The following is a 25341-nucleotide window of genomic DNA, read 5'->3' as shown; positions in this document are numbered from 1 at the left end:
AATTTTTTTTTCCATCTCTGCGATCTTTCTAAACTTTCAGAGCAAGCGACACGTGAAGCTGCACGTGTACGGCAAGCAGAGAACAGCGCGTGCAGGGTGCGTGAACGTGCTGAGACAGCGTCAAAAGGCAGGTGCGGGCAGTGGAGATGATGAATTTTTTTTTACTTTTCCTGGGGAAGGGGGGGGGGGATGCGCTTAACATACCGAAGCACCTGCATCGTTTCTTTCTTTACCGCGCACGGGGCCCCGATTCGAAAAATGCGCTTTCAACGACACCAAGGCTTGAGTGCATGTGAACTTGGGCACCCTGTTGTGGGGCGCTAGCTTCTTATAGTATTAGGCGGGCGTTTCAAACTGACTTAAAATTATTCTCAAATAACGACGCTAGCATTGATTATACAACACGTTAGAGCATTTATGATTCAATTTTGGGATTACCACACACAAAGCTACAAATTACAGTAAAAAAGTCGCAAACAAAACTCACTGTCAGGGGTCCTTTAAGTTCTTCTGAGGTAGAGCTGTGTGCAATGAGTCATTTATTTAGCAGTACTTTTCATGACTTTAGCTGCATGCTTGTGTTATACGTCTCTCAGTCACTGTTTTTTTTTTCACAGTCCCATGAAAAGCATAGTATACAGGTTCTACTGTATATGATCAAGCAAAAAAATAAAACATAAAGGAAAACGCAGAACAATTTCTGCAATGGCAGTTAGTACTGGATTGCCTCGCAGAGCTCAGTCAGTACCTCATAAACTTTGCGTTGCTAAATTATTTTGAAAGGATGCTGGCAACATGGTTGATGACTGTGCAGTGGCAATGTGGGTAACATTTCAAAGCCAGAATATTGATATTTTCTCTTTAGTTGTGCAGATGCAGTCTGAATTACCTAATGGTGTGCTGCAGTGTGTCTGAAGTTTCTGTCAAGTACACTAGGTCGGGGACAGTGAGCCATACCACAAAGCAGTCCACAATTGAGCTTTTCCAGATTATTAGTTGGAAACTGTGTAAGATATAATAAAGGAATTGTAAAATATTACTCACTAGTATCAGCATGTCAATGAAGTATGCTTATGATGAGTATGGGATATAACAAGAGATATTTTCATGTTAAATGTTCCTTTGTTATAACGAGCTTCGTGTGCACAGGCAAAGGATAGGGAAAATGCACAAATGCTTGTAAAGTTGGTGTGTGTGATACCATACAGTAAACCTCATCAACTTGAATTTGATGGTGCCATGAGGAACTACAGTCGAACCCGTTTATAACGAACTCGAAAGTGTCGCGAAAAGTGGTCGTTATATCAGTAGTTCGTTGTATATGGACTCGCCCTTAAAAACGTGCGCTTAGCGGCCAAGCCGTTTTTTTTTCTTTGTGCACTTTTATTAAAGTGCTAACAAATCCTTCGGTGACAAGCTAAGCCTTTTCGCGTCGTGAAGCGACGCCCGCTGCGTGTTCACGAGTGAATTAACCGCCTTTGCAATGAGCTGACACCGTTTCACCGAAGCGCGGTACCGCGGCGTGGAGCCGATTCATCCCTGGCTAGTTGCGTGCAGCGCGTCGCCTACTCGGGTCGCGGAGTCACTGCCGGGCCGCTTGCTGTATGCCGTATGCGCGCGTTTGTACGTTCTTCGTGCCAGCTTCACTCCGGACCGTGCACGGGTGCGGCGACTAGCCTCTTCGTTCAACACGGCGAAAACAAGCATTTTCCAAGCAACGCGCACTCAACGTCTCCGCGATGCTCTCGCGGCCCTGCACGATGATGCGCGGCGCACTTCAGTTGTCACCTAAGTCAAACACGCAGTATACGCTCGCTGTCAGTGCATCGACGTTTCTCGGTGCCCGCGCCGCGCACAACAGCGAGCTACTTTCGTTTCTACAAAGCGACGCGCACTTTAAAGCGGTCTCGCACGACGCGGCGGCGGCGGCGAACTTGCGAACGGCAGCATGGCGCGCTCGTACCGCCAGGCCTTATACCGCCAGTGTACGGCGCGCCATGCACAGTGTACGGCGTACACGCGCAGCCGAGCAGATATCTACAGATGACTGTGATATAAGGTAGTCGGCTGTACGGCATAATGGCACGTTCATCGACGGCCGCCACTTCGCCTTCGCTCTTTTCTGATGCTTATCCGCGAAGGCATCGCCGCAATCGCGCGGAAGTCGTTATCACCGATCGACCGGTCTCTGCCGTTACCGAAAGACGGACGACCTTCGCGGCACATTGTGGCGTCGACGAGTTTAGGGACGCAGTGAACCTTTTTGCGATGGAAAGTTATCGCGGTTATCACTTCTTGCATTTATGCCTTCTTGCGTTCCAAGGCTTGTTTGGTTCATCGCAGGCGGTCGTAGCTGCAGAGAACGGCGTCAGAAAGGTTACCGCGCGAAATCTGACCGCAAGGCTTCATGCTGCCTACTATTTTTTTTCCCTCACTGCCATTCTACCACTGAAGAACACCTGGAAAGTGAGCGACCTCGCTCGCAGCGTCCGAAATCTGCATGCGGTGCTCGCCGATCTGGGTATCTTAGTCGCGAGTAACTGGAGCGGGGCACGCGCGAGCGCGCACCCCTGTCACGCTTTAGAAGGCCTCTTTTTAACCTTTTTTTCGCTTCGTATGCGCCATATTTTTACCGCGACCGTGTCTGAAGTGTTCGTTGTAAAGTAGGAGGCTTTGAAAAATGTTCGCTATATGTGGACGCAGCTTCAATGGTTAGCATAGGAAATCGTAAGTGCACCCCAATATGGCCGTTATAACCGATAGATCGTTATATGTGGGATCGTTATATGTGGGTTCGACTGTATCTCAGTTATCCAAATGTCAAATTATAGAATGGAAGGAGAAAAAATTCAGCAAATGTCTGTTGCTTTTGTAGGGAAAAAGTATGCTTTAATCTATTTGAATTTTTTGTTATGTGTGCGTGCTTAGTTCGTAACAATCCTTGTTGGTTTGGCCGATCTAGAATGATGATGGTCTCACAGTATGAAGTTTTCTGTTTGGTGACAGCAGTGCACGTCCTTATCCAAATAACTCTGCTTTGCATAATACTGCTGAGCATGTCTCTTGAATTTATCACCAGAGAACCCGCCTGCAGTGAAAGAGCCCATCATGGTCACCGAGTGTGTTTAGTATTTGCACAGTCTGTTTGCCGACAGTTAGTGAAGCCTTTTAAAAATGGACACTAAAGTGAAACGATGAATCGGTTTAGACCGATAATGTATACTTTGAAAACTCTACTGTCGTTAATTTCACCGTCATAAATCTATTAACAGAAGATAAAATGGAGGTTAAAATTTCATTTTGAAATTTCATTTTGAAATTTCATACTGAAATCTCTGCACTTAAAGGGGTACTGACACAAAAATTTGGCCTCGTGTTTTTTTTGCTGCAATGTGTTGCTGAGGGTCCGTTAGTAATAACACGACACATCGTTTGAGCAAACGATGTCGCACGCTGCAGCACTGCAGCATGCGACAGATAATTAATTACAGGCTCCTCATTACTGACCAGTGTCAGTTTTTGGTTTCAAAAATGAAAAGCCTCCAGGTGCAACTATCACCAACTAGCGGTGTAGCACTCGATCACGTCAGCAACAGAACTGTGACGCACTTCCGCGCAGTTCGCGAGCAGCCGCCGAGAAGTATGCTGCTGGAGCGAACGCGGCTAGCAAATGGTGGCTATGACGTCATCGTAACTTGTTGCAGCTTGGTCACGTGAGGGAAGTAGGGGGGGTCACCGAGGGTCACCTTTGAGGGTGTCAATAGCACGAGGGTGTCGATCGTTCACGCAAACTTCAAAATTCATTTAAAATACCTTCCAACTATATTCGCTGTTGATATTTTGCAGATGATATATGCATGTTCACGGGAATCGATCCCGCAGGCTATCTCTGCCGCGAAATTTTGTGTCAGTACCGCTTTAATGTCAGCGTGATGTCACAGATTTCACGGTGTTTTTTTTATTTTGGTCACACTGGCTCAAGAAAATTTCCTAAAACTTCTGTATTAAGTCCCTGGCCCCATCAGACAGTGTACCTCATTTTACCGAATGAACTATGTGGGCCCTAGTAGACGCCGTTAAAATACATGATGTCGCAGCAATTAGCACGGGAGCTTCAAGATGGCATCACCACCTGCATTTTCTTTTTGTTCATTTTCTCGCTTACCAGGCATCTTCTCTTGGCAAGAGTGGTGATCTTGGTATTGAGAAAAGGCTATTTACTTATACAAGAAAAATTGTTTTTCTCTTTACTGTCCCTTTAACATTATGGTGACTTGCACTACTTGCTTAAAAGCTTGTTAACAAGTCTTGGGCTTACCACTGCTTTGCTTTTGCTTAAACATTGTGAGCAAGATAGTGTTTTGTGGTCTAGACCTTTCGTGTGTGACATTTCTATATAACTGCAGGCTGGTTGTCGAAATATTTACCGCAGTAACATCCCTTGTTTAACCACTGTTCGATCACTTGAAGTCTCTCTTTTCATTGAGCATTTGTCATTTTTGGATCGGCACAGCCTATGCATCGCATGTTCATAGCAATTGGCAGTTGCAATATTTTGAGGCTTGTCTGAGCAAGTTGACAAGGGGTCAATGACAGCAATTAGTGAGTTTTTACTGCATATTTAAATGCACTTTCTTAGCTGCCACTCGGTGCAAGTGAGCATTGCTGAGAGAGAAAATTGTATGTTCTAGTGATGCATCTGTTTGTGCATTGATGCATGCGTATGAAATATGCAATGACTGTAATGTGGGATGTTATTTTTATCTGGGATACTGTATTGTACAAATTGTTGCATATTGGTCGTAAAAGAGGTTCATTTACAAGTAGCATGCTTGTGAATCACTGTTTCAGAGCTGAGAGCTTGAGAACATTTTTTGTATTAATGCAAATACTTAGCACCTTGATTGTGCGAACCGGCCAGTGCTTGGAGACCTGCAGCATTTACGGGACAGTTGCAATTGAAACGACTTGTACATAAATAAGAGATGGTCAAACAAAGAGAAGGAGTGCATGTTGTTGCATGTCACCATGCAGTAGGAGGGTGTTGAAATATCTGTGTTGCTCTGTGACCACTGTGCAGACGTGTACTACAGGCACAGCCTTAAAGTATGCCTTTTTACCACACAGATGCACACACACAATTTTAAAAGAAATGAGAAAATGTGGCATTCAATTAGATGTGCGAAGGTCACTTTTTGTGAATTCATATTTTACTCGATTAAGAAATTTCTCTATTTTACGGAATGGCGCAGATGATACTCTTTTGGTATTGTCTGTGTAACTGTTGTTTTACACGGGAGAAGGAAAACCAGCAGCGCAGAGTGAACGAGGACGCACAATAACACACACGCACAAGGTTGGTTTTGAAACTGCAGCTGTTTGATTGCTCGTTTAACTTGCCCACACATGAAGGATAGCCAGATTGCCAGTCTTGAGTACAACGCATTACTTAAAGGTGAACATATGACAGCATTCTGTCTGGTTGGGAAGAAAATATCATTGAAAAAGTTACACCAACCAATGAATTATAAAAGTAAAAACTTCTTTTACTTTAAAAAACCCGACGTTTCGGGTCCAACTCGAGCCCTTCCTCAGGGTGACTGTGGTGACTCTTGTAGCAGTGCTATCATTTTTTTGGTCCTGCTCTTTCAAGAAGCTTTGAGCCATGAAGGTGTGCCCATTCAGTGCAGCTACACCTGAATCTTGTAATTAAGAAATGTCACATGTGGGAATTAATGTGATGAGCGCGTCATTTTGATGAAACCTACTTCGGTGCCCTACAAATGGTTTTTCAACTGTGTGTCTGCTAGCATAAAAAGGCACACCCAGCAACACAAAATGGAGACAAGTTCAACAGTTCTGTGGCACCTGTTATTTCCTTTTGTTTTGATGTCGGGCGCGCGAGTTTTTAATTTTAAGCAGCTGCAAACACACTAGCTGAGGTGGACTACTGAAAAAAAAAAAAAGAACAATGCTTAGGCGTTTTGTAATGGAAACGAAACTACATGCTCCTAAATCGTCGACATAGCCACACGGCTATCGACATCATTAATACCCAATTTCTGCCGCACGAGCCAAGTACGAGCCGCACTATAAGCCACCACAATCCAGCGGAAGCCTAGAGAGGCGGATGAGGTGGACGCTCTTGTTTGGTCAGCGCTCGATTTTACTGCACTATCTACCACATTTCGAAGGCCCCCGTGCGCACGTGACGAACGATTTCCGACGCCTCCGAGTCCATAAAAGCCATGGATCTGCGCAAAGTCAAGGATGACGAGAAGCTGCGACTGTGTCGGTGGTACTACCGGGGCGGTTTCTTTGCGCTGCCGTTCCTGTGGCTGGTGAACGCGGTCTGGTTCTTTCGGGAGGCCTTCATCAGGCAGCCGTTCGAGGAACAGAAGATGATCAAGGCGTACGTGATCAGGTCGGCCATCGCGCCTCGCTGTGGACCGTCGTGTTGGTCGCCTGGGTGACGTACTTCCAGCTCAACCGCGTCCAGTGGGGAGCCTTCGGCGATGCCATATCATTCATCACTCCCACGGGAATACCCTGATGTCCGGTGACAAGACTGCGCATCGTTCCCTCCAGAAAGCTCGCCAGAGTCGCGACTGCGAACTCGCTGTTTATTTTTCTCCTTTCTTGGCGACGTTGCATTGTGCGCGGACAAATGAGCATCGCCGTTAAATCAACACGCTGTAGCCGGCTCCAGTAAAGCAATTACTCTTGGCCACGCGATTCTTAGAACACTGTTATATTAGAGTGTAGTTCTTCTACTAATGACGCCATACGTGGCGTTTCTGTTCAGGTTACATGACCCTAAGCTGTTCAGTAGTGATGCTGGCGAAACGGTGAGAAATGCAAAGCGGCATGGTTTAGGTTGGCCCCTCAGTGACACGGTCTAACACTGGCAAAGTGGCGATACTTATGCAAGTTTGCCAAATGTCATGCATATAACCACTTTCAGTTTCGGTGCACATCGTAGCGTGTATAACACTGTTATCTAAATCAAGTTAACCACTTCCTGTGTTGATGCACTCCCTAGTGCATGTAACGTTGTTATTCTTTAAATTACCAAAGATCGTGAACTAACCTAGCTGGGCTTGTGTGTTTTCGTCGTAAAAAAATGTTTCAGCATGAAATAAGCCCTAGAAGTTGCTGGCTACAAACCCCACCTATCGCCGGTGACTGCTGTTTTGCCATGGCGTGTGATGTCATGTGCTGCATGGAGCAAAGCCATAGTCATCTACCAAAGTTTTGGCCACTGTAAATCGTTCATTTTCAATGCCAAGTTGAACAAAGGGGAAATAGCTTGATTGTACGCACAACTAGCTGACCACAGAACAAAATAGTTCACCGGAATGCAGACAGTTGCACAGCAAGCAGCTTGTTTCGTCACAGCTCACCAGCGTAGCCCAACTCTCAGGCTGCTTGCATGTTCATAAAAATATTCAATTATAAATTAAGTGCTCAACCAAATGTGCTAAAATTTTGCCAGCTTGTTTGTAAACACGCACGGATTAACCCACATAACTCAAATTATGATAGAAAATTGGGTGTCATGGCCCCGTTAAGTGTGGTACACACAGCCATGAAATAATGTGCAACACATTTATGACACAGTTTGTTAGTTTCAAAGTTATTCAATGCCTCATAGTGAATGTTGTGCTGATGTAACACACATAATCAGGAGTGTCTACGCTGAGTAGAGCTTGTAGACACACTTGGCCATTGTCTCTGCATAGCGAACCCAGACTTCGTGGAGATGAAGGTCACTGCAAAAAGCAAACAATGTTAATATAGAATTGATTCAAGGAAGCAGTGAAGCAAGCAAGCTGAGACAAGAATGAGATGTTTCCTTACTGTCCAAAAGTGACACTCTGAGGACTCTTCACAAATGCATCCATGACTAATTGCAATTCGTCCACCGTCCAGTGGGCAGTTCTACAGGGTTCTATGATCTGCAAAACAAAAGGTTCAGAATTAACGTGCTAAGATACTTGCAAACTATGAGCTTGTTAGAGAAAGGGACACTAAAGTGAACAATCAATTGGTTTAGATTGCTATATTGTACTCTGAAAACACTAATGCCGTTAATTTCACTATCATAGGCTTATTAATAGAGCAGAAAATCAAGGTCAAAGTTTTATTTTTTAATTTTATGCCGAAATCACCGCACATGACGTCACAAATTCCAAACTAAATTTTTTGTATTTTGACGGCATTGGCTCAATGAAATTCACTGAAACTTGGTACTAGTGCAACAGAGTAAATTGCTTATACAAGAAAAGATAGTTTTTCTCTTTAGTGTCTCTTTATACAAACAGCTAGACAAAACAATAAAAATAAATGTAAGCTTACCAGCACGGGCTTGCTCCAAGCCTTATATCAGCAAATGTGATCTTTATAGTTAAGTAGGTGATCAACTAGGTGCTGAGTATGCTGGAACTATTCACACCTGAATGCTGCCATGGACATGCTGCCTGAATTACCAGCATACTTGAATGCACCACATGAGTGCATCTAGGAATGGCACTGGTTGATCATGACCACTACCAGTCATGCTGATGCTTATGACAGTGAATTAAGTGTGGCTGTTTACTACATTGGGGTCTTGGCAGTAAAAGCAGAAGTATTAAAATAGAGGCTCGCATGTTCACTTACAGTAACTGCAGTTTTAGTATGTGCCAAGCTTTAGTAGGAACATTCTACTACAGTTCTGTGTGCATACCTTCTCGACAATGTCGATGAAGAAATCTCTCAGATCTTTACTGTGGTTCAGTCCATACGCAATGTTGACAAGCGTTCGTGTCAGAGACTGAAAAGTCGATAAAAAGAAAACATGAAATAATGGGCCAGTAGCAGCATTAACATGCCAGAGCTTTGGCACCTCTACAGAGGCTAAGTAAACATAGAATAACATGTATCTAATAGTTTACAAAAGGTTATCATGCAATTTATACAAACTTGCACTACATGTTAGGAAACACAAGACTGTGTATGTGCATATAATATTCAATAGTAAGAAGCACATTCAATATGAGCTTCATTTTTATTTTGTTGCTTACAGTCCTATGCTGTTACTTATTCCATAACAAACTTTACACCTCCAATCAATGGCTACATTTTGTTCTGGACATGTCAGATACTGCTGTAATTAACCATGTGTAAATAAACTTCAAAATCTTGATGAAAACAACAACTGATTTATTTTGTGTGCCTGCTTCAATGCAGAGTTAGGTCAGCTCAGCTTTCAACCTCCTATTTTCCCTTTCTCTAAGTGACTCAGTCCGGGTAACCCCCTCCCCCCAAATCTCAAGGGCACCTCTGTATCTGAGTATTAATGAAATTTGTAACAATTTTAGTCATGTTTAATGTTTTTTAAAAGAACTCATCAATGTTCTAGTAAATTATAATTATGATTTAGAGCATTTTTCTTAAGTATTCAAGCTATATGAAAGTTCATCTTGAGCCTATTTGCAATCGATTGCCTGTAAAGAACAATGAGGACAATTAAAATGTACACTGACCACCAATGTTCACATAAAAGCAAGACGTTTCGGCACCCGCACAGGTGTTTTGTTCACAACGAAAAAAAGTTGAAAAAAAAAATTTTTTTTCTCAATGTGAACAAGGCTCCCGTGCGGGAGACAAAATGTCATGCTTTTATGTGAATATTTGTGGTCAGTGTACATTTTAATTGTCCTCGTGTCTTTTCCCGATACAGCTTTCCATCTGCCTGTGCACTTCATAAAGAATAACATATGCTGCTTTATGACACTCTCCTATGCGTAAACAAGACAGACGTTCAGGGGAAGATAGGTGCTTGAAGTGATGAGAGAACAGGGATTGTCACTGAAGCAGCGTTTCGACGAGAAGACTTGCCTTTGTCAAGGCAGCAGCTGCCTTGACGAAGACAAGTCTATTTGTCAAAACACTGGCTTCAGTGACATCCCCCGTTGAATGATCTCTACTATGCCCAGTATAAAGCACAGCATGGTGCATGACTACAGAGACCTGTCCTGTCTGTCTGTCAGAAGTACAATGCCAAATTAAGGCGCAACACTTTTGAACAGCATCACTGAAATGAGGGTCACCTTAAAGTTGGATTCAACGTCCTGCAAGGTGTGCTTGGAGATGTGACTGCGCACTGAGAAGAGAACAGAATCCTTGAGTCGGTCTATGTGGTCCTTGTCCAGAAGCAGCTTCATCTCACGGAGATGCTGAAGAAACTCTCGATCCATCTCCATGCCTGATTCTTCATACTTGCAATCTGCAATATTTCATGCCGTCAAGTGAACGATGATCTGAGACACAGTCACGGGGCTTTGAGAGGTAAAACTGTGCTTCCCTCCATGCTGGCTCTGGTACATGTGCTTAAACTTTGGTTAAGCTGCTTACAAACGAATTACAGTACCATCTGCACTCTTGAAGCAACTTTGGCAATATTTCACCACTTTCACTGTCACTCATTTTATGAAGCATGGTGTTTAGGGATAGGTGAATAGTAATACTGAGGTGCGAAGCAAATAGTGATTTGGTCGAATAATTTTGAATAAAATAGTTTGGATAGCATATATATCACATATTATCAAAAAAATGAGCATTTTTGTCAACTTGCACAATATTTTTAAAAATAGGAACTTGGCGTGTGCGAATGTCACATTTTTGGTTCGAAGTGCAGTGCAAGCAACTTTGAAGTAGCAAGATTTGAATAGCAGTAGGGTGCAAGTTATAAGCGGTAACATACGTTACATTTTAAAATTTACTACATTTAGCATATAATAAGCCCGTATGACTAGCTTTTTAACTTTACTAAATAATTAATTGAGGTTAAAGCAATACGTGCATTTAAGCTTGACTTGTAGCTTCGCGGCAGTGCGTACTTCTCCTGGATAGGTAGTTTCACGACATAGCGGCTCCGCAATGCAGTGAAACCACCTTTACAGTGGGACAGGGGTTAAATGCTGTCGAATATACGTCTATTCGTTCATTTGAAATTTCAAATAATTTAAGTTCTTGTCAAAGCGAATTCGAATACTGTGATATTCTTTCGAATATTCGAAGCGCTCGCATATTCACCCATGTGATGTGGCTTTTTACAGCGATAAAGAAGGTTTTTGTATACAAATTTCGTGTTGCGGCGTGGCTTCACCACAAAACAGATGTTCCCCCTTAGACGCAGCTTCGGAGCAACACTACTGTGAAGCTGCAGCTTCACTTTGCGCTTCTATTTCTCGCAGTGAAATATGCCTGCTTAATGAAACTATTAAAATTTCTTACTAGCTTAGATGCGGCAAAAAGAAAGAGACATGATTACTTGGGTTTCTGCAGCTCCATGAGTGGATCATGTGATCAGCACAGAAGATGAAGTCTTCCAAATGCAGGTAACCAAGCTTCTTTTTGCCAGTTTCAAATCGGTTGTGTGTTATGTACACAATAGCTGAATACTTTCTGTGAAAAGAGATACCAAAAAGTAGATCTAGGATTTCACTAAAATGAGTACTTCAATGTGGACACTGGCACATTACATTTATTCATCCATGCATCCATTAAATCAATCATCTATTCATTCGTCATTCATTCCATTAATTAATTCATTCAACTCGTGCATTGTACGTGAGGTACATACATGCAACAGCGCACCATGAAAGAAAATAATTATACTGTCTGGTCAATGACCATGTTCAGCTACTTTATTGTACAGCTGCAGACCTCAATGCTTGAAGCAAGATGAAGAAACATTTTACTCTGTTAGAATAGTTGGTTAATAGTTAATAAAATCAAACCTTGCTATAATGAATCACGTCGAGCCTGGAAACACCATTGTATTTCAATATTTGTTGTAAGTTGATATCCATTACATGCCGATATCACTGAGAAACACATCACATTTGCTTTGTTACGTTGAAGTTCAACCGCATCCCTCTTGTAACAAAGAATAAACAGTGTTGCATCAGTTTTTCTTCTGTCATGCATGTTTGTTGAACTTTCGGCATATCAGTAATCATCAACTAAGGTGAGAGAGACCACTGTATTTTTAATATTGTTTTACTAGCGACATACTTTTTGCATTTTATTGTGAATGCACGTACATGACAGGCTTAACTGTCACTACAAACATTATTCGTAAGCATGCCAAAGAGGCCACTCACTAGGCCTCATTGCAAATTTAATTACGCGCTGGAAGTTGTAAGGTGCTGTCACGGAGCATTTTAATGAAATAATTTTTTCAAACTGCTTTGTTATTAGAGAAAGAGAACTCAAAGAGAGAGTTTCATTGGAAACTTCAAGTTTATGTTGGATTACAATGCATGCACTGACATCAGGCTTTCTCTCACTTAAAGGTGCACTGACACAAAAATTTGGCATAGCGCTTTTTCAGTTGCAATAGTAGCTGACAACCCAGTTATCACAGCTGGAAAGCTCGTTTGCTCAAGCGCACGACAGTTAATTATTTGGAGACGGTTTTATAGTGGTCAGTTATAGTTTTGGTTTCCGAGAGCACCGAGTGAGGTGGGAGCACAGGTCGGCAAAAAATGTGGAGCTCACTAAGACTCATTCGTGAAATATATTTTGCCCTTAGAGCTCACTCAGACTCACTAAAATATTACTCACCCCTACTCACTCAAAGTCTGAGTGATTCTGAGTGAGTCGACTCATAAGTGAGTTTGCCAACCTATGGACGGGACCCAGGTGGTTTTCATGTAAACATAGCTGGCTACGTGTGCGCACAATACCATGTGCGAGGAAGGCTTCCTGGCCCTCTGAGGGGCTGTAAATATGCGTGACCCCCCAAAAATGCCTGCCCAAGCAAGGACATCAGCCTTTGTACCCCTGTACAAGTATGCCCCCTTCTCTTGAAAAGGTCTGCTAGAGAGCGCTCGCAAGGATCGTGGCAGCCAACACAAACTCGTGACGCAGGGGCGGTTGGTTGTTTACATGAAAACCAAAGACTCATTTTGCGTGCAGTGGCGCTACACGCCCTTTAAAATTGATTTTAATATGTTCTAGGCTATATTATCTGTTGATATTTCATAGATGATGCGTGTCCATACAAATCTATCCCACAAGTTATCTCGCCTTCAAAATTTTGTGTCAGTACTTGTTTAAGCATCCTACACAAATACATATAGAAACACATACTTGGTATGTTGCAAGGAAGGGTCTCAAATGTGCAAACAATCACCTTGCCAGTTCTTCAGGAAGCAGGAAATGAATCTGTATGTTCTTGGAGAGGGGCCCTGGTAGTTCTTCAACTGCCTTATAGACACGCTTGATGTTGTCAAACTAGAACAACAATGGGTACACATTACTTCAGATACAGTGGCTTCAGTATTTTGTATGAGCGTACACAGTAGCAGTTACACACAACATTTATCACAATGGAAGTTATGCTACAAACATAAATGAGCTAGGAGGAACATATGCTCATCAGTTAAGCTTGAAAAGGAGTACTGAAGCTTTACTGAACTTTTGATTTAAACTCCTTGTGCCTTAGAAAATATACCGGCAAGCACTAGAGTGCCCTGCATAACCGAATATAATGACATTTTTTTTACAAACCAGCTTCGGTTGAGTAGCCAGCACATAGATGACCCATGCAAGTAGATGCCCCATGCACATATGGCTGAGTGTAAAGTGAATGCAGTATTTCCAATTAAGGGTTCCGTTTTTCTTTTTTCAATGGTTGAGATTTTTTCAAGCATCACGGCGTTTGTGTGAAATCCAAAAGAGTGCCTTCTGTACCTGGTTGCACAACAGTTGTGAGTGAATGGTGGAATACATGCCGGGTAACCCAGCAGTGCGCAGTTGTTTTGTGAGCGTTGCGCAGTCCTAAGTATGAGTAAGCTGTTTTGCTGCTAACCTCGAGGTTGCAGGTTCAATTCCCGACCACGGCGGCAGCATTTTGATGGAGGGGCAAAATGCAAAAGAATACCTGTGTGCTTAGATCTAGGTGCATGTTAAAGAAGCCCAGTGGTGAAACTTAATCTGGAGGCCCCTACCATGGTGTCCCTCATAATGATATCATTAATTTGGCACATAAAATGTCAGAAATTATTATTAACTGTTGTGAATGAGCCTTCAGAATTCATTCATGGTTAGTTTCATTGGCACGACATCAAAGAATGTGTAGAACAGTGCATTTCCTGTTAAGCTTACTTATCCTCATGTTTTCCGACTACGAAAGTCAGCTCTAATATTTTTTTTTGCATCCTTAATCACATGAGGCCAACATATCACAGACCTGACGTCTGCAGCTTTTGATGTCGACACCAGTCTTTTCGCTGACTTCGTCCAGGTCCTTACGATTTCGTGAAGACAGCTTCTTTCCTAGGAACTCTCTCACAACATTTTGGTCAAAGTCATAGTACCTGCAATATAACTCTGCATCAGTGGCACCCAAATGTTCGCTGAAGGCACACAGAAATGCACTCAGGAGAATTCTGGTCATGTGCTACGTATGTAGCAATGTGCTACAATGATATATCAACAGGAAGAAATATGTGATGCAATAACGAGGACTGAATAAGTTGGAAATTTGATCGATATATTAAGCATCCTATGGAAACAACCCGAGTCACAATACAAAAAATGTAGACAAGAAACAAGCACATACTATGTCTGTAAATAAGCACTAGATGGCTTGCGTTTTCACTGAAGCCACCATGTTGAAGTACAGTTGAATGCAATTATAACAAACACTGATATAGCGAATTATCGGCAACAGCGAACTAAATATGAACTTTGGTTAACTCCAACACGATGGCTATGATGCCATCATAGCCATCATGTTGGAGTACCAGAACTTAAATTGAATAAGCTGTGTCCATGACATCACATGCAAGCTGTCGTATTGATGGCATGCAGATAACATCATGGACGCTGCTTCTTAAAATACTGATTTGTAGCACACTTATAAAAGCTGGGCCACCAGCCGAAGCATCAAGTAAAATGTCTGCTGCAACGTACATGGTTATCCTTTCTTAATGCAATGCCAATGGATCAAACATTTTTTTTTTTCCAATATATAAGTATTTCGCTATGATTAAGCCTGATTTGATTGTTGAATGCCATGCTACCTTTCATTAAACTAGTAGCACTCACGTATACGATTCTCTCTTTTTGTTAAGAAGCAACAAATCTATGCTATCCTCCAGCAAAAAAAAAAAAGTCAAGTCATTCTATTGAATGGCACGCTTGTGGCGGGCGATATACCTGGCAATGAGCATTCTCTGGGTCTGCGGCGCTAGCTAAAACGTCCACTGCTCGGCGAGGTGAACAGGACTGTGAGGAGTCGTTCAAGCATTTGGAGAGTCCGGTAGTGGTCCAAGACATCGCTCTTCAGCAGTTCCAAAGGTATATCAGTTTCCTTCATGCGTTCATATGGTGGGTGTGACAGCTGCGTCTTGTGCTGCAACCACAGGGCACATTCGGTCAGTGTGTCACCGTACGTTTTAATGTGAAAGCCTCAAGTGTTTCTTAGTGAAACGCTTTGTTAGGCGAGTTGGTTCATGACTTTTGAAGAAAAAGCGACGTAGCGCAAATGGAACAATAAGGACGACCTGTCCTGTGTTCTTGTGTCGTCCTAGTCCGTTTTGCGCTACGGTCTTTTTCTTCAAAAGTTAAGTGTCTCGTTGAGCGGCCTCTGGAGTGAAACACTGCATGCAAATGAAGTGGTACAAAAACCCACGTGACCTACGTCACTAATGGCGTCACTACGTGCAGTCATCATGACGTCAGAGACCTTATAATTTGTAACGCCATCACACGACCTCGTTAGTTGACATCGTCGCTTGGTCAAAGGTGTGCAGGTGCTGGAGGATGCGACACGATGTGAGGTGAAGAAAGCTTCAAAGGGCAGGAACAATTAAATCGACTGAAAACGCACGTCTCTCGAACTGCGGCTCGCTATGTCTTGCAAGGAGTCTAGTCCGCGATCGTATAATTTAATACAGCTTATCAAGTGCGAAGCATATTTTCGCCGTCAAGTGTTACAGAGAGCGTAACCGGACTTTTTCTCCTTGAGAGACTCGTAAACACGATAAAGGCTTTAGAGAATCTGTTGTATAATTCCTCGGCGAACATGACTTCCGCGCAAGGAACAAGCCAGATCGCACCTGAGTAGCCTTGCAGCCATAGCTGGAATACTTCGGGATCGATCAGCGTGTTGTTCCCCACGAAGACGTCGACCTCGGCCAACATGTTAGCTGTGGTAAACTAGAATTCTAGTTCACTGTATTGATGTAACGGACACCGGACCGGACGCAAAACCGACCACCCGACTACCGCACGCTTCGGCGAAAGCGAAACCAAAATACATCGATGTTGCCGCGGTTGCTCCCACGTAGCCCGCCTAATCTGGCGCTCTTCACGCGACAAAAATTAAACATAATATTTTTTGCTCCTCCTCAGCGCATTGCGTTCCTAATACATGTCTTTCTGGATACTCTTAGATGCATCGTGTAGGTGGAGTTCACGGCTTCTTTGTGGCACTGCAAGGGGCTGCCTTTCGCAACTTTCGCGCGAAAGTTCATGCTGCAGCTGCAAGGCACCCATTCCTTTCTCAATGCACGCCGCAAACATTGTGCGCCGTTGATGCCGACGCCATTGTTGATGTGCGTGGTGCGTGACTTTCTGTCGGTTTGCAGCGCTTCGAGAAGAAGGAACTATAGTGTGCAACACGCCTGATACAGTGGTTCCCTATGTAGCTCGGATCCGAGCTCACGCTGGACTTGACGCGGTCCTTGCGGACCCCGTCACAGAACTGTCTGACAGGAAAAGAACAGAGGGTCCTGATAGACCATGTCCGGGCGCCCATTCCGCGGTGGCCGGCGCGGCGGCGGATTCTTTCCAGAGCCCCGTACCGCGGTCGTGGCCGGGGTTTTAGGGGAGGTGGATCGTACGAGGGACGGGGTCGGGGTCGAGGTAGGGGCGGCTACGGGTACAACAAACGCTACGACGACGATCGGGATCGAGACAGGTACAGCCGGGACCGCTACTACTCGAGATCGCGCCCGTTCCCGGTCTCGATCGCGGTCGCGGTCTCGCTCGAGGTCTTACTCCAGGTCGCGGTCCCGCTCCCGTTCTCGCTCCAAGACTCCGCAGACGCAGAGGGAGTCCAGGGCCCGAAAGATTCCCACCAAGAAGGAGCTGCAGGAAGTGAGTGACCCGTCCATATCGTTTGTGGCGTCGGCTTCTTGCTTTGTTGTCATGCTTATCGGTCACTAAGAGCAACACTTGCATTTGATTGTTTGATTGATTGCTCGCTCTTTGGAAATGTCATTTAGTTTAATATGCCTCGGGCGCAACAGACGTGTGACACGGTGGTCGACAGCGTACTATGCAAGCAAGGAGGGCTAGTCGTCGAAGTGGTCACTGTAGCTGGAAAGCAAACTATTTTTACTGGCTTAGGCACAAGTGTTTGATCTGCTACGTGTACGGACGATGTACTGCAATGTCGTCCGTTTGGTTTGCTACATTGCACAATGAGCTACGTAAACGGGCACTTGCGCTACAAGTGGGTTGTAATATTGCTTACCATAAAACATTCGTTTAAATGCCTCTATTCAACTATTAGATTTCTGACTGCTTCCGGACAGTATACCCTTGTTTTTTCAGCACCTTTAGTTATGAGAGCCCTATAGCAATTGTTCCGTCGATTTCTTACAAAGCTGAGGTTCTAGTTTATTGTTGCAACAAGCAGTTTCAGGTTTTATTCTCAGCAGCACCATTCATTGTGGATATTTTACATATGAATCTATAAAATATGCAACCTGCCGAATCTTGGATGCCGCCATAAATCCGTTGCACAATGAAAGGGGCTATCTCTCTTGACCACCTGCAAACCTGCGTTCTGTGAACACGAAAAATAAGCAGGTCTTGCGTTCGTGTTGTTTCTAAGTTGGGGTGTATTTCAGCTTCCAAAATCTAAATGTTTTGCTAGGAAGCCTGCCTCATCGAAATATCGGTGTGTATCTGTCAAGAGTGTACTTACATGACGTAGCCAACTCTGTTCTTACGATGAGGCTACGGATTAGTCTCCCCGACTGGAGGCCCAGACGTTTTCAAGATGGCAATACACGACCGATTTTGAGAAAAGTGCCGAAAGACCCATTCACGAATGGCAAGGTGTTTCTTGTTCTATTATTGATTTGCAGTTAGGCACGTAACTTATTGCATGTTTGACTATTTGTTTCGAACCACTACCGTGCGCCTTTTATGATAACACAGAAATGAAGCTGTAGTAAACTGCAGTGGCATTATTCTAGCATATTTTTTACCTTTCGTAAGAGTGTGCTTGTTTAAATAGTTTGGTCAATTTGTTACATGACCCTTGCAAGCTTTGCAGGAGTGCTCAAAAACAACCATTTGAACGCACTTAATGCTTACTGGTGAAATTAGCTACTGTTTCTTTATCGTGCTGTTTGAAGTTCGGGAAAATGTTCTTGTAAGACTGTCTAGAGGATACGGAGCCTCAAGCACTCAAGGACCAAAGGAAAGAGTACACGGCAGTGCAAAAGATCATTTCCTGCACCTTCTCTACTCTAAGCCAGCTAGCTGAATTGTACAATCAATATAGTGAGCGTACCCATAAGGAGCATTACAATAATCCCTATAGTAGCACCAAATGTTGACACAACGCTGCCGCCACATTGAGAAAGTTGCTTGTACATTGTGGCAACATTGCGTGCTACCAGGGATTGTACGAGTGAATTTCCTCGGGCCATCTTTCGGGTTTGCATCTTACAGATATTTAAAAACAGGTAGCAGCTTTTGTTTACAAAAATAATTAATGTTTTTTCGTTGCTACTGTTTGAAGAGAGAATTGAAGTCATTTCTGACCCCATTGTGGCCATCTCTGCTGAGTCACCAATTACTAGAATAACTGTTTTGTGATGTCAGGTAAACGTGAGCTGTTTTTGTTTGTCCAGCTCAGTGGTGTGCAACTCACATCATTAAGTGATTAACTGTTGCACTTGTTTTGTACGAAATTATTTTAACACTATGTATGGTCGTTTTAATGGACCATGCATAATTCACCGATATAGCTTTTTAACAGCTTTGCATTTGAGAAGGTGCACATAAAAATGCACTGATTATTTTGACCAGTAAATTTTGAAATGTACAGACGGTGCTATCGTGCATACGCAAACCAAACGTCAGTCGACTGCTCACTTTTCCGTATGGCTTTTGAGACCCCTTCACCAGCGCCTCCTCTATTTTTTCAATGCCAGTGCAAACGCTCGCTTCTCAGTGGGAACCGTTGGTCCCCTTAGTTCAGGGAGCAATCGCGGCGCAACACCACCTAAGGGTACGAAGCAAGGTGTGTGACCGGGCTAGTTGGTATTTGATAGTGACGCGAACAGCGCATGAAACACACAAGAAGCGCTAGTCCTCGTTGGTCTTTCGTCCTTGTGTTTCATGCGCTGTTCGCGTCACTGAGGGTGCGACTGCTTGCGTCGCTCATTCATCTGAGCGCGTCCTGCGTGCAGCGCCCACATATTGAGAAAAAAAAAAAAAGAAGCCCATGAGCCATGCTCTGGTTGCATAGTAAATTGAAATTAACCCACTTCTCCACCGGGTTTCCCTTTAGAGCTTTGGGATGTTAACACTTTCATCAGGCGCTATGTGCGCAATTGTGTGCACCACTTGTTTTGCTAGTTCTGTCAACTAGTGGCTAGGAAAGAGCAAGATACATAGAGCTTTGGGTGAATTGAACCTTCTGCATAACTTCATTTAACTTCATTTAGCAGTGTACTGTTGCACATGATAACTTTGCTGAACACAGTACCATGTTCGACGAGTGGTTCGATGTGCTGCTTTCTGCAAGCCACATCAATTTCTTTGCTCAAAGTGGACATAACTGAAAACGAAGATGCACTATATTTCTAGCCTGATATTTGGTCCTATTTATGTAAAAACAGAGCATGAATGGCTTCGGAATAAATAGATGTTTAATTAGCATTAAGTACTGTATACACATAAACTGACATATTATGACATTTTTTTGCAATAAAAATATCAAGTGCCTTGAAATAACGTATTGATTTGACGCATTTACCGACAGTTCTTCATTGGTGGCGTCTAAATGGGTTAAATACGACATTTTAATTTAGCCAACACTATCGCTTCAGCAGCGAATAAAAGGACATAAGTTTTATTATTCTTTCAATAAGTTGCATGTGTTAAGCAAAGTTGTCACAAAAAGATATCGAAATGTTAGCCATTAATTGCTGGGGTATTACATGCCAAAACAATGATATGATTATGAAGTTCAGGGAAAGATGGAATCTTGAAGAAATGAAAAATTCGTGAAGACGGGTGTCGATATGATTATGAGGCACGTTGATGTGGGATCTCCAAATCGAAGTACACGGCTGTTCTTGCATTTCGCCCCCATCAAATGCAGCTGCTATGGTCACGATTCGAACCCGCGCCCTCGAGAGTACCTTGCGTGCTAAGCCAGCATGGTGGGTAATGACGGTGAGCCTGTGGGAAATGACAGTGAAAAATTCAAGCATGCATTTGGGTTCAGTGTATTTAGAGTGATGGAGAATTTTTAAACATTGTGTGTGGCAGATAGCACAGTTTTAATGCTTGAACTGGTCTACTTAAAGATGCACTAAAGGCAAATAACAATTTGGGATACACTGATAGGCTAATACTCAGGGCTTCCAAACGCCAATATTACTGACGAGACCACTGTTGTTTTAGGACACGGAGAAAGAATGCAACTAATGCATGCTCATTTTATTAAATGGACACTAAAGAGAAAAGTGATTTGTCTCATATTAGTAAATCACTTGTCACAATTCCAAAATCACCACACTTGATGCGAAAAGACGCTTGGTAAGCGACAAAACGCACAAAAAAAATGCGGGTGGCGACACCACCTTGAAGTTCCCGCACCAACTGTCATGACGTCATTGATTTTGACAGCATCTACTATGTCCTACGTCGTTCCCAATTGGTAAAAGTGAATTACATTGTCCTCTGAGGTGGCCATAGACTTAACCTGCCAAGTTTCTGAAAGTTTCGTTGAGACAATGTTGCCAAAATACGAAAGATACATGATAAAATCCGTGATGTCATGTGCTGAGATTTCGGCGTGAAACTTCAAAATGAATATTGACCTTGATTTTCTCCTCTATTAATAAAGCTGTGATGGTGAAACTAGTGACATTAGAGTTCTCAAAGTACAGTTTATCAATCTAAACCGGTTCATGGTTTCACTTTAGCATCCCTTTAATGTTTGCACGCGATTGCCTTAGTCTTCTCTTATGTGCAAGCTCCTTGTTAATATATTAAAGTAAATGTGGGATACAAAATGCGACTGTGGTGGAACATTCTAGCACTAGCCTGATAACGTAGCTCATTTTTGGTATAATTCTGTCCGTAGTACTCAATCTTATTTAAGAAAATTTTAATTGCATTGCATTCTAAGGCAGCATTAAGTGCTAGCTGTGGATTTCTACGTCTTGACGTCAGCTTAGTGTTGCACAAACTATTTCCTTGGAGTAGCACCTACCAATCTCAGAGGCTATGCTTTCGGGTGCTGCAAGCACCAGATTCAGGAGTGGAAGCCAGAAACATGTCATCGCCGCCATGTTTAAGGTACCGTGTCTTGATGACGACGTGGGTGCCATGGGTGGTCGAAAAGTTATGTCACCCACTGACTCCCATTTTGGTGTGCTGATGCAGGAAAAAAGCAGCATTTAATGTCAGATGCCTGTGAGGGCACAATCTTGTGAGAGAATCTGATTTACCGTGGCTTGCCAATCTTTGCGAGTTTGTTGAGCTGTTGTGCAACTCTCGGTAATGCTTGTGCAGTTTGCTTATGGCGATGTTGGGCTGTGTTTCTTTCATGCATGCAGATTGCGGCAGCTGTCACGAAGTCGATAGTGCAGGATAAAGAACAGCGGATAAGGTCAAAGACGCCTGTGCGGACACGATCCGCTTTGTGGATTCGCCACCAGCGTGGCCAGTACTCGCGGAGCTTGAGCCCCGTCCGAGGAGATGGGGGGGGCAGTCCGTACTCCTCTTCAAGGGACTATCCTGTGACCAGGCCCAAGACCCCATCGCTCAAGCAGAAAGATTCATCAGGGATGGAGGCTTCAGGTTGGTTACTTGTGCCTTTCTCCAGTGATGGAAGTGCTGCTCCAAAGTGTAATATTTGTTAGTACTGGCTGAACCTGCTCCAAAATGGTGCTGGGAAACTGAAAACAGTGAACTTTAACCGTGGTGACCATCCAGCGAGCATAAACAAAAGCATGCTGTATATATCATCTAGTAGCAGCTGTATAACCAGCTGTACGCTCACAATGCTACATATATGGCATTGTGATATATCTCAGTATTCCACTCCTGCGCCAACTGCGCCAAAGTGTGCCAAATTGTATTTACTGCGCCATCCTGATAATGTCGACGAAAATGCGCCAAAGTCTCGCGTTTGGGGGCGTCTATCACCGGCAGTCGCACCGCCAGCGCGTCGGAACTGTGCAGTTTGATCTTGGGGCTGCCAAAGTCACAACCATGGACCAAGAATTATTCCACTGAATAAGAGCGCTCGCGCGTGCGTCCAGAGTAAGCCACAATGCCATGCACGGTGCCGACGTAGCTTTGTTCTGCAAGTTGGCTCGACAGCAAAACGCGCTCTCCGCAGAGGCTCGTGATGTGTAGGCCTATCGGTAGCGAGAAAGTGCGATAGAGATTCATTGACGGACGTCGTCTGTTCCAGAAACTCTGCTGATAGCTCGTTTCAAGCGTCGCATGGCACGCAAGGAAAGCAATGTTCTGTAATAACTACATGCGTGCCGCTAAAATGTCTGTCACTTCTGTTTCTGGACATTGCGGAATGAAATCTGGATCGCTAGCGGTAGATATATGGAACATATGAATTTTCCTTGCTTCGCGTTATGGAAGAGCATGCGAATGGTGGGAGCGCGTTGACACTTTCCTCAGATATGCTTTATCCATGGATCTCATCCAGAAGAGCCTTTTCGTAATTCCTTCCACCAGCACATCCGAGTTTGTAAACTCTGCGGTAAATACCGCCTAAAAGGCCCTGCCGTTTCGAGCTCATGTGCTAGGGTTCCAAATCGAATTTTGCTTGCTTTTTAAAAATGTATCTATTAATAAAAGCATATCTCCTGGTCGGATCAGCCGCAATGCGCAGCTGTCAGTAGCGGGCCCGTCGCTCACGGCCCAGTGAAGCGGCTACGCCATGTTACATGTCCGCCCTCGCTTTCGAGGGTCAATAGAGAGTTTAGTGCTGGGGACCCAAGCCACCTGCGTACGCACGCTCTTGCGTTCCTTGTGCTCCCAGCCGCATCCACTTAGAACACAAAAGAGCGCAAGGGCTTACGTACGCAGGTGGCTTGGGCTCCCCGGCACTAAAACTCTCTAATAGCTGACGGTTAAAAAAACTCGGTTATAAATGCGATACCAACAAATTGTATTGTTAACGAAGTAAGGCTACAGCTAACTCTTTTGGATCCGATCTCGCTAACTCAACAAAACGCTGGTTTAAGGGAATATGGCCGCTCCAGGAACCGAAGCGTTTTCGTGCTCTGAGTTCTCTAAACGCGAAGTAAGCGTTGAGAGCACAGCAAGTTTACGAACCGTCTCCTGATGCCTCGAGATGGCGCGCGCGCAAGCGACTGCGCCCTTCGAACGATGCACCCCCCCCTCCTTCGCTCCCTGGCGTCCCTTCATGCTCCTTGCGAAAGAGGGCGGGGCGTTTCCTCTCTGTTTGATGAGCAATCGACGGCAGGCCCGCACGAGGGAAGATGATATCTCATGCGCTGTCCGTGCGACGAGAGACAGACGGCCGGCTAGTTTAGTCTCCGCTTCAGCCGCGTTCGTCACCAGCGCTCGCGAGCTTTTACCCAGGCTAGAATGCGCGTGGTGATGTTATTAATTTGGACTTTATACGGAAAATTACGGCAACGGCGATGGCAAAAATCTGCCGAGAGTGTCCATGTCATTGCTATCACAATAAAAATTTTAAAAAATTTGAGGAGCCATTTCACCCTGTGAAGTGGATAATAAGCGAAGCTGTTTCGCGCATGGCACAGAGGTGACATGGTGGAGGACAGTTTGGCATGTAAGGCCAGGTTGTTAACGGCCAGGCTGTTAATGTTCAACCCGCAAATTAATGCAAAAGCCTTAGATGCTTTATCAAACACGAAAATTGACGTTGGCGGCATCAATCAATTGATGCAAAAAATAATCATGTGATGGCATCTCATCAGTCATAGATCGTCAAAACTTGTGACGTCATCATGGCGTCATATATCGTGACGTCACGTGATGACGTCATCACGACATCGTCGCTTTACACTGCTTCCGTGATCGGTGCACCGATCATGGAGCTAGCGCAAAACCAGGCGAGGTGCAGAAAGCTTGCAGAGTGGGAGGGGAGGATCTACCCGTCTATTGAGAAGAAATAAAACCTAGCTTTCGCCTTGGAGTTTTCTTAGGGGAATGCATTAGGGACAGTGTGGCTCTTTGGCATTGAGGCACTGCTGTACTCGCGACGTTTGTCTACCGCATCTGCTGATAACCACGTAGATGTAGTCAGAGTGTTATTTCATAAAATGCAATTTTATTGATCCGTTATTCTGTTTATTTGTTAAGTGTCGAAAATAATCGCCGAAGAGGTTAATCCAGAACACTAACTGCATGAGCCCTTATTTTTTCATGAGCGAGTGAAGTATGGAGTTCTCCTGAGATGATTTTTCTATGAGATTTTCAATGAATCGAAATTTCTAGCCTTCATAAGAGGCCCACAATAATATTCAGGGGCTTGAATGTTAATGCAATATGCTTCTGTAGTGCACTCCAGCGTGTAAAATTTGCTGCTCCAGAGTGCTCCCAGATGCAAAATTATCTGCTCCAAAGTGCTCCAAGATGAAAATTTTTGCTGCTCCATAGTGCTCCAAAACGGAAATTTTGCTGCTCCAAAAATTGCTCCAAATCAGAAGTCCTCGGTAGCATCACTGATATCTGATTTAGTTGTATATTTGTACCTGACAAGCAGACTATTTTGGTGAAATGTATGAGATTAGTTCGATATCATACTGATTACTAACTGCTGCTGTGACTTTGATGTATGACTGATTACATTTAGGACTCAATCAGCTGGACCTCATTTACGCCACAAGAACTGGCATTCTAAGTGTGTAGCTCATTTAACTTATTTTATTTTTGAAATTTTTAATGCAGACTATTTGGCAAAATATGAAAATAATATTGAACTCATACCGATTATATAAAACTGCTGCTTTGGCAATATTTACATGTGATTGTGGCTTTTGTAATTTGGTGCTCAGCTTTATT

At 43.8% G+C, this 25341-nt stretch overlaps 3 protein-coding genes across 4 annotated transcripts; 2 read left to right on the top strand and 1 right to left on the bottom strand.

Annotated features, from left to right (window-relative positions):
* The first annotated feature begins 6107 nt into the window (after nt 1–6107).
* Nucleotides 6108–6737, top strand: LOC119377907 (gamma-secretase subunit PEN-2-like). The gene is given in 2 exon segments (XM_037647197.2): nt 6108–6432; nt 6435–6737. Coding segments are annotated over 2 exon segments (303 nt in total). The 5' UTR covers nt 6108–6248; the 3' UTR covers nt 6554–6737.
* Nucleotides 6738–7625: 888 nt separating this feature from the next.
* LOC119377911 (acidic fibroblast growth factor intracellular-binding protein-like) lies at nt 7626–15291 on the bottom strand. 2 transcript variants are annotated; one of them, XM_049411669.1, is made up of 8 exons: nt 15217–15291; nt 14246–14372; nt 13187–13287; nt 11318–11451; nt 10095–10270; nt 8729–8815; nt 7861–7958; nt 7626–7772 (listed from the first exon to the last, which is right to left on the bottom strand). In XM_049411669.1, exons 1-8 carry the CDS (start codon nt 15228–15230, stop codon nt 7694–7696), a joined length of 816 nt encoding a protein of 271 aa, XP_049267626.1. In that variant the 5' UTR covers nt 15231–15291; the 3' UTR covers nt 7626–7693. The 2 variants fall into 2 exon arrangements, with proteins under 2 accessions (XP_049267626.1, XP_049267628.1); XM_049411671.1 differs by having other exon boundaries at nt 8729–8822; nt 10102–10270.
* Nucleotides 15292–16785: 1494 nt separating this feature from the next.
* On the top strand, nt 16786–25188 carry LOC119377908 (arginine/serine-rich coiled-coil protein 2). Its single transcript, XM_049411673.1, has 3 exons — nt 16786–17160; nt 21876–22119; nt 25133–25188. Exons 1-3 carry the CDS (start codon nt 16804–16806, stop codon nt 25186–25188), a joined length of 657 nt encoding a protein of 218 aa, XP_049267630.1. The 5' UTR covers nt 16786–16803.
* Nucleotides 25189–25341: the final 153 nt, after the last annotated feature.

Source organism: Rhipicephalus sanguineus, unplaced genomic scaffold (assembly GCF_013339695.2).
Source record: "Rhipicephalus sanguineus isolate Rsan-2018 unplaced genomic scaffold, BIME_Rsan_1.4 Seq611, whole genome shotgun sequence".
In the NCBI taxonomy this organism is placed as follows: Eukaryota; Metazoa; Arthropoda; class Arachnida; order Ixodida; family Ixodidae; genus Rhipicephalus; species Rhipicephalus sanguineus.
This window is presented reverse-complemented; position numbering and strand designations above follow the sequence as displayed.